Genomic DNA, 17,626 nt, shown 5'->3' on the forward strand with positions numbered 1-17,626 from the left:
CTGCAGTAAATCAAGGGAAGAGGCCCTGAAATGGTTTACAGAAATGTTCTTTGTCACCCCTTCATGATCTGAAACCCTGAAAAGAGAAGCATTTTGTTTACTATGCATGTTCTGTGGAACTGATCTCATTCCCATCTTCAAAGGTGCAAGGCAGCTGTGACGAAAGGAAACTGTGAGAACAATTTGACAGTGATCATGTGACCTCAGCTGTGTCCTCATCTTGATTTTGCTGCCAGGCATCATACTGGCTGAAATGGGATTGATTCTTCTGAACGGACGTAAACGGTTACACATCAGAGCACTGTCATGCTGCAGTGAACTTTTTTTTTGAACCCGAGCTCATTCCTAACTTTCAAAATTGTCGATACAGGACACCTGCAACCTCTGCCTCTACCTCTACTCCAGGTGTGTGTTTACGTGTGTATGTGTGTGCATGCGTCATCTGGTGATGTCAGAGGAGTTTAGTTTTCCTTTCACAGCTGCTGCAGTTCAATATAATTGCAGGACTATGACAATCCCTAGAAATTATTCTCTGCTGTAGTGTAATATGTGTCACTCACTGTTGGCACAGTAGAGGCTGTGAAGGGACGCAGTATGCCTGGGTCGCAATGTTGCCTTGGTGTAGTTCACAGTTCATAGTTCACTCCGTACAAGGAGTTGCAGGTTCATGTTCTCCTGGAGCTGGACTTGCTTTGAGGGTTGCGGGTCCTCTGTCATACTGACAGGTGAGGTAATCCGGGGGCCCAGCAACGGTGGTCATTTCTGTGTGATGGTTTTGGTTAGGGCTGCAAAATGTCATTAACACAGACGCTCGGTAACATGACAACATTGCCCCCGCTCCACCACGGCACCATGATCCAGCCCGCACTTCCCCACCAAGTGGGGAACATGCTGGAGGGGGTGCTTTGTCCCAGTTTGCACTCCTGAGCCAAAACGGATATAAATTCACTTCAGAGGAACTTTTTCTCTGAGATTTGTGTGACTAGACTGCTTTTTTCCCCCTCTCTTTGATCCAGGCTGTATTGTCTGTTAGTTACAGGTGTTTTGCATTAATGTGTTTTCAGGGCAAGTGCACTTTAACACAGGGCACCTATTTCTGGGTGTAACAGAAGGACCCATTACTTCTGAGGGTCTGAGGCTTGGGGCTCAGCCTGGACACTTGGGTTCAATCCCTGGGCAGAAATAGGATTGACCATGGGGATACGCCATATGCTTACAGAGAGCTGCTGGTCTTGCAGGATGTAACTGCTAGAAAAGTAGCCAGTTCCTCTTCGTTTTACCCTAGTTTCTAGGGTCTTTCTAATTATGTGAGGGAGAAGTGAAGGCAAAGATTGTGTTGACCTTCTGTTCAGATTTACTCCATAGTTTCAATGCCAGTTGTGTTCCTATGTTCTTCACCTACCAGGAATAGTTCACTGAGGATATTGCCTAGACCTACAGCGGAGTACCTGTCCTGGCTGAGCCAAGCAGGACATCTGCTGAACTTCCTTAGGTGTGTGTGTGTTGGGGGGGTTAGAAGGGTTGGAATATCACATGCAGGTGGTCCTGACCTCCCACCATTTTGGTCTGTACTTCACACACTTACTCATGGCCTCAATTTACACGGCGGCTCGCCATGCTGGTACAGGACCTGGACCAGCCTGAGTGTGAAAGTTATTGCTCCATGTTCAACTCCATGAGAACAGGTTGAGACTTGGCAGACACTAGCAGAAGCTGTTTTTCAGCAGCTATGCCGCCATAGTTCTGCTCACTCAGCACTTCCTGTACCACCCAGCACACAATTCTTTAGAGATCTGCCGTGAAGCAGGGTGAGGCACCCACGCCCTGTTGTAGAGATGACTCTCATAACTCAAGTGATAGGACGTTGTTAACATAACACCCATCCACAGTGGCATGTTTCTGATTGTCTCGGTGTCACACAGCTTTATCCTCAGACATGTACAGGCTTGTCATGGTGCTTTTTGTCTGCTTATTCCCCGAACACACAGCACTCAGTTGGGGACTTGCCAATCTGAAAAGGTGACATCATGCTATATGTCTGGGCAGAGCAGCATAGTGATAGTTAAACCTGCCTTTTGTCCCCCCATTGTCCTCATTTTTAGAGGCTCATGTGTGTTTGCGTTTGTGCATCAGTGTTTGTTTGTATTACCCCCTTCGGTCAGGGGTTACAATTGGGCTTTTCATGCTGTACAAGAGCAGTAGAAACATGAATGACAACAGGTATGAGCAAGTCACCACGAGTTCACGTAGGTCTTATGAGTTGTCAGCTGTATGCAGTTGTAGTACTAAGCCTATAGCAATAGGGTTGTTATACCACAGCAGAAGGGTATTAAACCCTCCAATTATTCAATTTTTTGAGTGAACTGTTTAACTTGTCCAGAGAATGTAACAGGTATGGTGCATGATTCTTCTTGCTGTCACAAAATAGTAGTCTGTAGCCGAATACTGCTTAGTCCTGACTTTGTTTTTTTTCTGCCTCCCTTTTTCAGTTTACTCACATTTTAGAGTGTGTGTTTGTGGATGTGGTTTTTTTTTTTTTTTTTTTTTTTTTTGGCAGGGGGGAGGTTGGGGTTGGTAGAATTCTTCCCATTAAAAGATAAGCCCTGAAAAATAGCCTATATGAGGATATCCCCATGAGGTAGAATGCCAGAGTGGTTCAGTTGGTCAGCTTTCTTGGAAGCTGAAAGTACCTGAACTGTTTATGTGCTTGTTTGTCTTCATCGTATGTTGGTCATGTGTTCCCCCCTGCCATCTGGAGTGGGGGTAGTCCACCTAATCCCTGTGGTAAATTCTTTGTTTTGTATCTTCCGGAGAGGCGGTTAGCTCAGCAAAGCCCCCTCAGACCCTCCTTCTCCCACCCCCAAACCCATATAGACGATTGCTGCTTTGTGGAATTCAGAAATGCCGCACTTTGGGCATATGGTGGAAAGAGAGAGTGTTTTTCTCTTCAGGCCTTATACGATCAGTTCTCCCAATCTGTGCAAGGTTTTTGTAGCCCTTGACCTCAGTTATTACTTCTGTGAGATTGCAGTTTGAGGATGCACAAATTGTGTTCTGTAAGATGTACGTCGCTTTGGGGAAAAAGTGCTCGCTGAATGAATAAATGTAAATGTAACACTTTCATGAAACAATTGGGCTTAAACACTTGTGTAGATGAGCTTCAGGGTTGGTGATTGTAACAATCACTTTTGGGGGTAGCAGGGGTACCAGGCTAACTTGGTTTCAAGGGTTGTGTGTTGGACCACTCCTTGCACTATCATGCAGCTGTGAGGAATTCAGAGGGTGATGTCTGGAGGTTGTAGCCATTTCAGCAACAGGTTCAAAAAAGGCATATCCTCACTGGCCAGCTGTTTGGTTGTCTGGTGTTTGACCCTCAGTGGGTGGCCATGTGGGCTTGGTTTTATTTGCAAGTCCGGGCTTTCCTGTTCCCCCCCAGATTAGTGTTTGCCCTTTTTTACAGTATTATTTCTGGGTTTTTCCCTCAAATGCTATCTTTTGATCACATATGACTTCTAAAGGGATGATCTGTATCTGGAAAATGTACAGCTTCTGGAAATCTGAATTTGGAAATATCAGTATAATGGGAGTGTAGCTTGTGATTATACGAAGAGGCTGATTCAGACAGAAATGGAAAGACCATTGTGGCCAGCAAGTGACGATGCCTTCTCATACTCTAATGATCATTTATGTCCCAACAGCTCAGACTGGGTGGAGATCCTGGAGCCACGCTCCCGGGAACGCATGTACGTCAACCTGGCCACGGGGGAGTGCGGCTGGGAGCCCCCACCCGGTGTGGCTGTGCGCCAGTCTGATGGCAGCCAGTGGTGGGAGCTCTTTGATAGCAACAACAGCCGGTTCTACTACTATAATGCAGACAGCCAGCAGACTGTGTGGCACCGACCCCAAAACTGCGACATTGTGCCACTAGCCCAGCTGCAGGCCATGAAGAGGAGCTCTGAATCTGAGTTCCGGAGCCATGGCAAGGTGCGGGCAACAAGCCGCACACCGCTTCCCGGGGCCTACCCCACACCCCCTCCCCAGGACACAGAAAGCAGTGGGAGGGACACACCAGCCAAAGGCCACGGTGACAGCCTGGACCACAGAAAGGATGCAGCAAGGTAATGTCGCCCTTGCGCTCCTCCATGTGTGGTTGCCCTGAACTCTTTATTAGAAAGCTGTCTTGGTTCAGGTTCTTTCTCCTTTCTCATGGCTATCCCCATTTGACCTTGTTGATGTATTACAGTGGCTTTCTGTGCTTCTTTACCCTCTTTAAATTGTTTATCTGTCATTTAATGTTTGGTAACATGACTCTAAGGCAACAAGATGCTAAAACTGTTTGTTGAGGGGTAACTGATAAGATGGGCTGTAGATGGTTATGGCGACGGTTCAGTCAGATCTTAAGGTCTGCAAGTTATTGCAGGTCGAAAATTACTGCAGATACTTTTTGTCTTGCCCTTGTATTTTGTAATTTGCAGTATTTAATTAGAACCAGTCTTTCTCACCTGACAACAAAAACTGTAATTACCATTTCCAAATGTTGCTTTAGAGGAAATCATGTGTGTAGTATAAAAAGGAAGTAGTGTAAATGTAAGTAGTGTAGGGACAAAAAATAAGTTAACCGCAAGTTGCATTTGTTAAGCTAAGTGGGTAAGTAAAATCGGGTGTGTAGATTTACGTTTATTAATTTAGCAGATAATTTTCTGAAAAGCAACGTACATCAGTCATGATCATTTTTTATTTTTATATATCCCTGTAGGGTTCACATACTTTCAAGCAGCACTGTAGTACGTACTGTTCATCTTGGCTTTAAATTTTTTTCATAATACTGGGGGTTAAGGGCTAGAAAGGGCTATGTGATCTTTCAGGGTAATCAACACATGTTTTCAAAGTTGTATCACAGATGTGGTGGGTTTTGACACCGGCAAGGTCTGATTGTGTGTTGCTATGACATTAGTAGGCAATAAACACTTTAGTTCTCAATGGGTGAATATACTGTTGAGAATACCCTTGAAGGTTTTTTTTTTTTTTTTTTTTTTTTTTTTTATAAAATCATTCTCAGGTTTACTCAAGTATTAAAATATTTAGCCATATGGACAGATTTGTTTATTATGGGGGCAGTCTGCCACTCTAGCCACTGTGCTGTCATGGATGGCTTGTACTGTGCTATTTTATCGGAAGGCTAATTTTAAGCAAAATTTGGGCCAAAGGTTCCATGAGACCCTTTCATAACCCTGGCTTGGCTCACTTTATAAAGAACTCTTGACATGCGTGATACAGCATAAGTGTAAAACTTAATGTGAGATTGTCACAGGTATGGTGGCCATGACTGAGTTTTGCTTTTTCTCTCTATCACAAGTCTTTTGAAAACACAAGGGATACACATTGATCTGCATGTGTATCAGTGCCCATAAATGGCTACATTTACATTTCTTTGACGCTTTCTCCAAAGTGGTATACAGCTGAGAGTGAGGAAAGTGCATTTAACAGCAGACAGCTTTAGATACAGATACACATTTCGTGGGACCAGTTAGTTTTGCCTGATTCCACCATTCTTGCCAGTCTGCATACATGAGTAGCTGCTTGTAGAATTGAGGAATTTTAGGAAATTCAAAGGTGATTGACAGATGGTGTATTGAAAACTTACGGAGCTGGAAATCAGAGAAAAGTGGGTATGAAAGGGATGTATTTTGACACCTTTTTATATTTGGTTACTCATTTAGCTGATACACTTGGAAAGAATTCAACTGTTTTGAGACAGAGTAAGAGAGAGAGAGCTCTCATTTTACCACATCAGAGCTAAAATAGAACATACAGATTTTCAGTTTCTGACCCCAGCGGAATGGGCATACGACACAACCAGAGGTGGAAGAGCATGATCAAGCCCTGTTGGTATCGGGGTGCTGATCCATTATTCGTCTTGTAGGCTGTAACTAGAGTCAGGAACTTGATGTGGGCAGCCAGTGAATAGACAAGGAGTGAAGACATATGGGCTAATAGGTCAAGCTGCTCCATTCCACAGTCACTTATAGATATTTTGAAGGAAAGTGTTGAAGAGCCAGTTGAGGATATTGAGGTACGTTTTCCGTCTGCACTTAAAATAAACACTTTCCTTGGTCGGAATGGAAAGCTTTTGACGAGAGATCCTTCGCTTACAGGCAGGGATAGTGCTGCTGATTGGCCCAGTGGGGGGGCTTGCACACTTGCTGAAATGGTGTAATGGAAAAGGCTCTGGGCCATTCTCGATGAGGGAGCTCTTGCGGGGCTGACTTGGCACTCAAGCCCATCAGACAGATCGCTGTGATGGGTTCCGTGCTGAGGAAACAGCTGGGTTTGTGCCGATCATTAGAGCTTAAACAGACCCTAAACAATAAGTAGCATGTGTTTGGTTGTGCTATTCGCACGCGCGAAAGATACTGCATACGCACACACATCCATGCACACAAAGATGCTTCTGGAAAGGACCTGGAGCATTCAGGTTTGCATCTGCATGAATGAATTCCTAAATAGCCATTCAGCCCAACCCTGCAAAACTACTGTGTGCACAGTACCTGCAGCTCCAGACAGAAGCACAGCATCAAATTAGACACAAACAAGGCCTGAACTGTGTTGGGACTGTGCAGCCTACCTAGCTGTGTTAATGGGTAAACCTTTATGCAGCTACTCATGTGATGTATACTGTTCCATATGGTGGAGTATTACACAGTGACTGTACTCTAGAATTGCATGTCTACATCCAAATCTCTCCTCTTGATGTAATGCACTCCTTGTACTTTCCCTGAGATGTATGTCACTTTGGAGGAAAGCAATGCTTATTTTAAAAATATGAACCAGCAGGGAAATTCTGTGTAACTGACATATAGAGACTGACTTGCAGACACACCCTCAAGGTTACTGGTTCAGGCCTTTGCACTGGTACTCTAGAGGAAGGTACTTAACCTAACTTTCTCCAGAAAAACACCTAGCTCTACGAATGCATGAAATTGCACATTATTTTTAGTTACCGCCTCTTCGTTTATGATTTCTCCTTCACTGCTTCTCATTTGTAAACTTGCTGACAGGTCTGAAGTTTTTACTACCCATTGGTGAATTGCCTGTCTTATGAGGAGGAAGTTTGTCTTTTTGAGTCATAGAAATGCCGAAACTCCTTCAGTAAATATCGCTTTCTCCTTACTCATTAAATATGTGCAGAAGAGCTTGATTTCAAGTTTACACTGGGAGTCTCACAGGTGTGTTGTGATTTGTCACCAGAGCGGAGTTGTGGAACAGCTAAGATGTAGTGCTGGTGTTTCCTCCAGGTACAGCTGTGTGCAGTGCTGCTGGTGGTTCTACAGTAAACTGAGGGAAATCCTGTCACACTCAAGAGTATCGCATACTGTGTTTTTTATTGTTTTATTTAGCTCACTCTCCTATTTTGAATTGGATTCAAAAGTCCAGTTGACTTCAAGAAAAAAGAAAAGCAGTAACACCCTCACATGTAATCTGTGCTATTGCCCTATGTGATGATGCCATTGTCCTTCCAGTAGAGCTAAGATAATGTGGGCTATATTTAAGGAAATGAGATCATAGGAGCATACAAATGGAAATGGAATCCATGTGTTCTTTTCTTAAAGATGAGCTTACAGTGATCTTACAGGAGAGTATGAATATTGCAAAAATTTTGTTAAATGCAGTTTTTCTCCATGTTCTACCTTCACTGAATAATATTTTTGGTGTGTTGTACCAAATTTATTGGATTGATGGTAACTAGGTTTTTCTTCCTGAGAGTCAGTTGAAAATGGGAACACATGGTTCCTCCTTAATTCCCTCTGAGCATAATTAAGCTAAATCACATCAATTTACATCAGTTAACTTTTATTTTGGATGTTGTGTTCCAAAGCATTCTGACAAAACACGGCTTTTACCGTGTGTGTGTGTGTGTGTGTGTGTGTGTGTGTGTGTGTGTGTGTGTGTTTGCGCACGTGCGTGTTTGTGGGGTATGCATAGGTGCATGCAACCCTTTGTTCCAAATCAGGACACCCAGATACAATGAAGGTCTGTACTAATTTGGTCCTTGGAAAACATTTAGAAACATTTTTGTCGATGTCTGGGAACAAGCAGCCACCAGAGCTTCCTCACCCTGAAGGGATGTCTCTGCTGCATGTCTGCTTCTCACCAGGTGATGTAGCAACCCTGCATGTCTGATTCCTCATGCGTTCTGCTGTTTACATCCACCCCTTTCCTTATGAATGAGAACTGTTGGTTGTGCATGACCATGGATCCCATGTAGGAGATGCACTTTTATAGACTTTTCAAATTCTAAAGATTTTAAATAGATTTTTCTGGATTCTGGGTCTTCACTGGAGAATCTGTCCGTTGGCTACAATTCAGCCACTGATCTGTTTCATAAAGTGCCTAAAGAGGTCTGTTGCAGAGATGCTACAAAGAGGGGTGCACCCAAAAGGATTTTCCTTTTCTGACAGTTTAATCTAGTTTTCATCTGGCCTTTAATCGGTTGTCAACCACCCCCTGCCCCGCAGTAACATATGGAGAGTCGTGCTGGCCTACTGGCCCAAATGGTGCCTTTTTCCCCCTGTTGGCACAGTCTTTTTCCAGCAACCACTTTTGAGTGCAGTGTGTACATAGAGCAGGAGGTGTTTCTGGTTTTCCACGCTGAAGTATATTCTTACGGCCCAAAATCTAAGGTAGGAGTGATTGTCAGACATTCTGTTTACAGGCTCATCCATCTGTCATTTGTCTCATACTTTTGTTTCAGAATAAAGTTTTGCAGTTATATTTGTAATTTTGATTATTTCCTCTTAATTTGAGACTTTTCAGTTTTGATTTTGCCGTCATACTCAAAATAATATGCTGTGATAGCTGTACAGTTTTAGAAAGCAGAGCAAGATTAAGCCTAGGAAATTCAAGTAAAATGTCTGTGTGCCTTTATTGCTTTATTACTCGTGCATGTGTTTGCTGTTTTGTGGAGTGTCTTTTCTGTCACCAAATAAGGGAAACAAACTTCCCCAATCGGTAGTTTTCTCATCCCCATTTTTGACATGTAAATGCATCCGAGTCAGCATCAACTGGATTAAAACAGCCACTACAAAGCAGATGAGAATGAAACATTTCTGTACTCTGCGCCTCCAATTTGGACTGAATTTGCTCATAAAGAGGATTAGGTCTTATAGCACTAATCTGAGTTGCACATTTTTGCATGATTCTCCCATTTGAATAAATCTGTTTAGATTAGTTTCTGATGTGAACACTTTCATTGCTTTTGGAATAAATGGTGACAGGATTTTGTGGGATTTCTTTGTTTGCATCAAAGGAGCAAAGCAGCAAGTCTAGTATGCCTTTATTGCAACTAGTAAATCCTTCCTAATTCTTTAGTGCCTTGCAGATTTACAGGGCTAACTATGACACATGTGACCCTTGCAACTCCACAGAAACGTACAGATGTGGGAGCCAGTACACGTGGCCTTGGTGTCAGCTGATTGCCAGTTTCATCAGCTTGTTTCCTGCTCGTAGCAGCGTTTGGGTACATGCTTGGAAGAATGTGCTAAAGCAGGTTATGCCCTGATAGAGCGTGAATCATTTTGTCAGTCCATCACTTATCCAACATGGGTTGATACAGAGCACATCTTAGGAAGTGATGGGTGTTAAAGCATGATGGACCAGGGTCTGGACCCCAGTGTAGTGCACCAAATGGATTATCATTCCAGTTTTGTTACTGTAAACAGTGGCAGTGAGAGAAAAAAGGCACCTGTGCCCTAGTCTATGCATTGTTTACTCCTCACGCTGTGCATTTCCTCAGCTGTTTTGCTGATGGGTCCCAATCTACCCTGCTGCTTGTTTCCTAAAGGAGTGTTGCACTTTCAGAGAAGTGCCATCAGTAGGCATATTCATCGGAGTGTAGGGTGTTCAACAAGGAGGTCCAAGCGGTAACTGACAGCCATGTTTATGAAAACTGGGGCGTGCCTGGGCCCAGGCATGAGCTGTTCCACAGGGGACCTGTGCTGACAAGGCCATCCTGCTACACTCTGCAGGGACCTAAGGGCAGGGCAGAGTAGGATTGGAGCTGACTGTAGGAGAAAACAGCCTTTGTGTCTCTCAACACAAGAAGAATGACTGGTTTTGTCCCACTGTATATCATGCAACGGCGTTGTTTCATCTAATCTAATCTGCAGGGAGGCTGTCGCTCAGTTCTTTTCTCCTGCAGCAGCCTGTTCTCTGAAACAATTGTTTGTATAGCAGAGGAAACAAATGTTCTTATCCTGCACCGTTGTCCTGTGTGTGTGTTGTCTGGTGTTCCACTGTCAGACAGTGGGGGGTAAAAGTGAACAGGCCCATGAGTTGCATCTGAGTCATCATGGCCATGATGGTGACACAGTGGGTGGTAGGATTAGTGGCTGTGGGGGTGAGGCTGCAGCATGCCTGTGGGAGTGTTTTTCATCTGGGGTAAACTGGGCCATAGTGTTCTCTCCCTCATATACATACATACATACATACATACATACATACATACATACATACATACATACATACATACGTACGTGTGTGTGTGTGTGTGTGTGTGTGTGTGTGTGTGTACACACACATATTTTATATATATTTATGGAACTCCTCCTCCAGCAGAGGGTATGTGATGGAATAGTCTAGGTTAAATCCTGCAAGTCGTTAACACTTCATCTTGTACCTGCGTCACTCCTGTAGCAAATTGATGTGATTCATTGGTCTTGTGTTCCAGTGAAAGCAGAAGGGCCCAACTGTCCACAAATGCAGAAAGTAAACATTTATACCCCCTCTACGTGGGTAAGAGATGAAACTGCAATCAAACATCAAGAACGCAACAGCCCTGGCAGCAAAACACACAGTCCTTGCGTGATCTGGCCCCTCACCACAGCCTTGATTTTTGGGGAGGATCATAGGGATCAGGTGGGGGTACAAGCTGGTGGGATGGGTGAGCAAAGCAGGCAGGGTGAACAAGTTGGCACAGTCAACTGCCAGGGGACTGAATGGCAGCTGCTGCCAGGGTCACCTGACTCTCCCCAGTGGCTCATGCGGTCGTATTCCTCGTGCCAAAAGAATACCTCCCATAGTTCCCATCAAACCCAGTCACAGGATCCCAACAGCCCCACCCATGTGATCCACTGCTGAGTCTCATTTTTGTGTCGCTATGTTACCACCTGCTGCAGCAGTCCTCTTTGGGCAGGTCTATTAAGGACCTGATGTTTGAACTAGAATGGAAAAATAAATCTACTTAACTGGAACATCTGACAGGTTAGTAATACAAATTTCCTCTGCTGATCCTCATCCCTGGAGTATCAAACATGAATCCCAGCTTGTTGTTCTTATAAATGTGTATTTAGTTGCTTAGCAGAAGCTTTTATCCCGATGCCTTGCATAGTTCACGGTTGTACATTCTGAATGATTGTACAGCTGTAGGTTTAGTGAAGCAGTTCAGTGTGAAGTACTCCAGGGTTATCCCTTTAATCAGAAGAAAAATAATTACCTTTCCTCTGTTCTCATAGTGAAGTAAATCTGCAGCAACTCATTCTCAAGTATACGTGCTTGTATGTCTTTTCTCGTGTGGTTATTTCAAGAAGATGAAGCTCTATGACAAATGACAGATATATTTAGCTGTTCCCTCTTCACCCCTCCAGTCCTTTTCAGTGCAGAGGGAATGTACATAAAGCTTGTGGATGCAGTTTCAGCCCAGATACCATGGCTGCCTATAACAAAATGAAACTGACTCCTAACATAATTTGTCCCTCAAAATGGAAACTGAATTACAAAGGTTTTACAAAAGGTTTTAAATTGATCTTTTTTCATAATCCAAGTTTGCTGTCCTGTTGCTCCTTTTCAGAATGACCACGTTCATTAAAGAACAGATCAACCCTTTGTATTGTCCACAAATACATAACTTGCTGTTTACAAATACAGGCAATTCCACTATAACAAGTAGCCTCTGTTTCTATAAAACATTGCACTATGCTAATTCCCATAATAAAAATGTTTCAATTTGAAAAGTGGGATTGTAGCAAAGCACATTGGTTCTTATAATCTACTAAATTACCCAAAAAATACCATAAATTTAATCAGTAGATAGCCCAAAATCTACAGTAAACTATATTTTAAATAAAGGGTAGAGCATATTGAAATAAGGAAAACATGTAGTTTGTGACCCTTTCAAAGTGCTTTGTAACATCCAGCTTCTATTGTAGCTTCATAGCCTTACTTTTATTACCTCCAAAAACTTTTATCACGTTTCTTTGCACTACACTTTTGACTAGCTATATTTAATTGTAATACAATAAGTTAAAAACCTAAAACTTGAAATTAAGCACGAAATGCAAAAAATGTAGTGCAAGTTAGAATTTTGTAAGTGGATGGCATTGATCAAATGCACTTAGTCTGTCTTCTAACCTGCCTGCAGCAACTCTTTATGTTCTTTTGCATCATTAAACCCTTACAAAATTATGAGACTTGAAAACCCGGTTCCTGTGCCAGCTGTTTTTTTTGTCAGCACTCATTCTAGCTGTAGCCTTTTGTTAACGTGACTTCTTAATCTGGAATTTGTGTACATTCAGATCTGAAACATGTTGTCTGAGATTTTGCCTATAGAACAGCCTAACATAAGCAATTTAAAAAAAAAAAAAGCATTCCAACGTCATTCCGAATTCCAGCTTTCCCATTACATATCCCATCAGAGTCACTGTGTGCTTCTGATAGATTTTTCTTTTCCACACACTCTGTCCAAGACCCACATCCATATTTACATTTATTTAGCAGATGCTTTTCTCCAAAGCGACTTCCAGTGGACTCTATGTAGTGTTACCAGCCCACACACCTTATTCGCCAAGGTGACTTAAACTGCTAGATATGCTACCTACAATGGGTCACTCATCCATACATCCATCCACCTGTTCTGAATACTTATTTTGATTGCCGTGATGTTTCCCTTCTGGCCTGAATCCTGTGACCAACACTGACCAATCAGCGTGAACCCGAGGGGTGTGGGGAGTGACCACTCCACACCTTCAGTACGGTATTCGGCTTCAGGGCCAACAACAACAACATAAGTGGCCCATAGCGGGCGCCGGCGGTACATGCAGCTGCCCCACAGTAGCATCTTTGTGTTTCTGTTTTTCCTCCTGCTGTGGAAGCCTTAGAGCTGTGTCACGTGCCTACGTGCCTCAAGTTTGGCAGCAAGAAGGAGACCATTTAACTCTTGAAGCTATAGTGTTGCACTGCCTCTTGATATGTTTACCATTCAATAACATTGTCCCTGAAAAAGGTTGAATGTGCCACTTAATTTGCATTTAGAGGGGGGAAAAAGCTACAGAAACTCAGGGAAATGTCACTGCGATTTCTGACCTCCGCTGCTGAAGTTCTGAAACAGTCAGGGGAACAAAAAAGTCAATTGACATGAAAGTATGAGGGGTGTGAGACTGTGAATGTTCCCGGTGTTAGCTTCAGTCATGGTGTGCTGTGTGCGGGAGGAAAAACTGCGTGCTTTGTCCTTGAATTCTTGCAGCCAAATAGGATTAGATCCAGAGAGAGGAGCTCTGATCCTCAAGAACAAAGCAGCCCACTGAGCATGTGATCCTGAGGCTGGCGTGCATTTCCTTCACCTCTCTCCCACCCCCTTCATTTTTCCATCGTCTTTCCCTGATAGCCGCAAATTAGCGGGGATACATATGTCTCCAGCTGCTGTTCCACCAGGCCTATATATAGATGGTGTATGGACAACCAAGCGTTCAGAGTAGGAGTTGCTGGGGAAGACAGTGGCAGGCAACAGAGCAATGGACCGTGGGCTGTATGCACAGCCCTCTGTGCCCCAAGAAAGGGAGGGTTTCACCCCTATCAGGGGTTATGACACAGCCTCTGGGGGCCTGTAAGCAAAGTCACATTTATCCAGAATCCACCGCGACAAACGCTTCTTAGTTCCCCTTATGGCATGAAAGGTCAGCTTTGAGGCCTCACAATAACACTGGTTTGTTTGGTTTTTCTGCCAAAAGGCTTTTTATGATCGAGATTCCAGGCCATCTTTGTTTTTGTTGCTCACGTTTCTGAAAGTATTTGCAGCATGTTGTTCACTGTAGGGGAAGTAATCAAATATGGGGAGAGAAAAACGATTAATTTTGGATATTCATGTTTTCCCGTTGCTTTTCCAGCAAGTGGGGATGCATTGTAATTGTACATTGAGAAAATGAAAATATCCATGTATAGTTCCCATTGTACTGCAGAGATTGTATAGGGAGCCAGTTTGCATCTTCCTGATTTGCTGTGAGAAAATTGTGTGTGAAATTGAATCGACTCCATCTGATTTACATCATCAACATTTTGAGTCCAAGGCCTCCTTGGCTGTGGTTTGCAAGAGCAAATGTTATTGAAGCTGTTTAAAACTATCAGGGAGTCTCATATATCCCTTTTGGAAACAATTTAGGGTCATCTTCTGGACACTGATAGCAACAGGACCATTGCAAATTTGCTGTCGGCTGTGTGTAGGAGCAGTGTTGGGCAGCAGCAGCAAGTCTTTCAGAAACAAGGCTCATGTAGTGACTTTTGTCGGTCAGTCTGCATCCCGGCTGTGTTTCTGTGAAAGGCTGCTCACTTTAGCGTTTTACCGAGAAACCAGATATAGTATCTATTACTTTGTGTCCATATATATGTAGTAATTACAGTGCAGTTAGTTCCTCCTCTGACTAAGCACTTGGAGTGGGTGGCTATTTGAAACAGGCACACCTTGTGGGAGCACATGCACACAGGTGCGCGCGTGCGTGTGTGTGTGTGTGTGTGTGTGTGTGTGTGTGTCATTAAGCGTGTGGTAAGATGGCTCTTGCATGAGGTTGCACTTGCTGATGTCAGCTCTGGATGGTGATAAGGGCTCTCTGCTATGCAGTTTTCAGAAGTACTATTTCTTTTTATGAATGTCCAGTCAGATAAACATGGCCATGTATGGCAAATCAGCCTTCGCAGTGCATTTTTAGTGCACCTAGACAAAACGGAAGCTCTGTCATTTCACTCCCCACCAGTGTTCTCAGTGAACCCAGTCCATGTGGGTTGGAAATGGATGTTTATTCCACAGCTGTATTACCTAAGCCTCTACAATTTCTGGATTTCCATCTAGGGGCCCCAAGAGAACTAATGTTGGCCTTTTCTGTTGTTTTCTAAGAAGGTAACACAATTACATGATGGGTCTTGCAAGAGAGGCTAGCCCTTTACAGTGTAAATACCCCAAAATCACTTGGGAATGTCCAAGTCCTGCCAGTTTTATTGGATTCTGAGGCCAGTTGCAGGGTCCTGTATGGCCAGGCCAGGGAATGGCGCATGTGAGTGTGTCCTGTATATGTAGGGATACATTTTTGTGTGTGTGTTTGGGGGGGGGTGTGCATTTTTGCTGCTGCCAAAATTTTTTCTTTTTCCTACTCAGCAGCTGCCACTGAGAGCCAAGATCACCCTCTTTCCCCCAGCTGAGGAAACTGAGGGAGAAGGAAATACTTGTGTCCCATTGGAGTGAGGCTGCTAGGTTCTGCCCATCATCCTTGATGCTGCAGGAACAGCCTCCTACCTCCTGCCTGTGTTCACACCTTCCTGTCTTAGAACAGAGCCCTGAGCTCATTCCGGAAGGATAGCCTCCTGTAGAGAAAGGGTGACTTCATGTCTTCATGTGTTTATAAATATTGCACAGATGCTTGTTCATTTTCCAGAGACATTCTCACAATCTTTAAAAATGAACACTGGACTGTCTGTCAGAAAAATCGCATAATTAATGCTTTCTTTTTTATTAAATTATAACTTGCACGCTTTGGGTTTCATTTCATTTCAGCCTTACTTGAGCAAAGCTTATGTAAGGTGTGTACATTTGGTGACGTTAATTGCAGAGTAGGAACAGGGGGGTGTGTGTGTGTGTGTGTGTGTGTGTGTGTGTGAGAGAGAGAGAGTCTGCAGCCCGTGTGTGTGAGAGAGCTGTCTCTCGACTCAGGAGTGCTGAAGCAGCTGTCTGAAGTGATGACTCAAAAGTGTTAGATCCCCTGAAGGGACACAGCTGATACTTGACTCCAGGAGACGGAGACGAAAGACCATTAGCGCCCCAAAAGGCCCTGTCACATCACTGTGTGGACTTTCAACCTCAGGATCAAAGCCCTTGTCCTCCAGCTCAGCTGCTCAAAGCCTGAACTTACTGGACTCTTGCCTGTTTACTAGTTTTCCAGAGGATCTACATAACAATTAAATAGTTTTTGCATTTCTGCCATCAATGGTTTTGATAAACATTGTAGAATGCATGATTTATGCGCCGGCCAGCTTGCCACATTTTTTTGATAAAGCATATTAGAAAATCTGCGAGACGCCAAACGTGCATATATGTGCAATGTATTTGTTTGGTTCTCATCTAAGCCCCCTTGGCAATTGAAGACCCCCTTTTTACCACACTGCGATGTGAATGCTGGCGTGGTATTTCCTGTTTGTGCTGCAGAGAAATGGAGTTTAAACTGCCCAAAAGGACCACCCCCCCCACAGGCCGGACATCAGTGATTGGCCTCCAACCCCCTCTCTCAACATATGGCCATGAGACACAGAGATACCACGCTTTAATGGTCTTTGTTTAAAATTGCGGAAAACTGCGTAAAGCAGCTTACTCTTGGGTATCATGGAGACTAGTGCAGTATTACCCCTTTTTTGCATTCAGGGTCTTTGGAATGTATCAGGTTAAAGCTGTCACCTTCCAATTGTAGAACCCAGGTTAAAAGCCCACTGTTGCTATAGTACCCTTGAGAAGGATAATTACCACAATTTTTCTTCAGTTAAAAGTAGCCAGCTGCATAAATACCTAAGTAATTGTGAGTAGCTTAGTATACACATTGTAAGTCACTTTGGATAAAAGCGTCAACTAAGCGAATAAATACTAATCGCACCTGTCTAGCAGCATAAAAGGAAAATGGCAGCCTCCTTAGATTGCCGAGAAATGGTCTGGAAATGCCTCCCCTCCACTCAGCTTGGTCCATTCCCACAAATGAATCGTTACTGACTATCTGGGTGAATATTTTGGTGTGTTATGATGGGAAATGAAAAAGTTTACAGCTAATCATGTGACCATTCAAGGATCAAAGACAAGAACACTGACCTCTGATTCCTACCATGTAGCAATGAAACTTTGACATCACAAGTAGTTTATAAGGTCACACACACAGAGATAATGCAGGAACAGGTTCATGGCTGGGGTAGTGCTGGGTGTGTAGGCAGCTGCACTTTCCAGATGGCACTTTCCACAGTGTAAACTCATGTTCCTGCCATGCTGAAGATGACAGGTGAAACTGAGCACCAGGGTGTTAGGTTTTCAGGCCTTGAGCCTTGATTATAGGCCTTTTCCTTCCCTGGGTGATGCGTTTATAAAGATAACAGGTTTGTGTGAAAGCCAACACCCCTAACGCCCGGGCTTTTGTTTACACACCTAGCAGCCTGGAACTTTGCAGAGCCACAGTGGCTGCCTACCTGTTGCCATCTGTTTGAAGTACATGGAATAAACAAGTTGCCCTCTGGGTTTTTTCACTTCCCCAGCTAATAGTGTGACGTTCCTGTTTGATAGTGGATATGTGGAGAAGGGCTGGACCTGGCTGCTCGAAGCCAGTCACCCCAGTTCAAT

General features: G+C 43.7%; 1 protein-coding gene across 1 annotated transcript in view; it reads left to right on the forward strand.

Moving 5' to 3' along the window:
- Nucleotides 1–17,626, forward strand: part of arhgap46b (Rho GTPase activating protein 46b) — a 53,917-nt gene that overhangs the window by 19,010 nt on the left and 17,281 nt on the right. The window contains exon 2 of the mRNA XM_018756706.2: nt 3,699–4,118. Within this exon, the coding sequence (XP_018612222.1) occupies nt 3,699–4,118 (420 nt within the window). The remainder of the gene's footprint in view (nt 1–3,698; nt 4,119–17,626) is intronic.

This window comes from Scleropages formosus, chromosome 2 (assembly GCF_900964775.1).
Source record: "Scleropages formosus chromosome 2, fSclFor1.1, whole genome shotgun sequence".
Lineage (NCBI taxonomy): Eukaryota > Metazoa > Chordata > Actinopteri > Osteoglossiformes > Osteoglossidae > Scleropages > Scleropages formosus.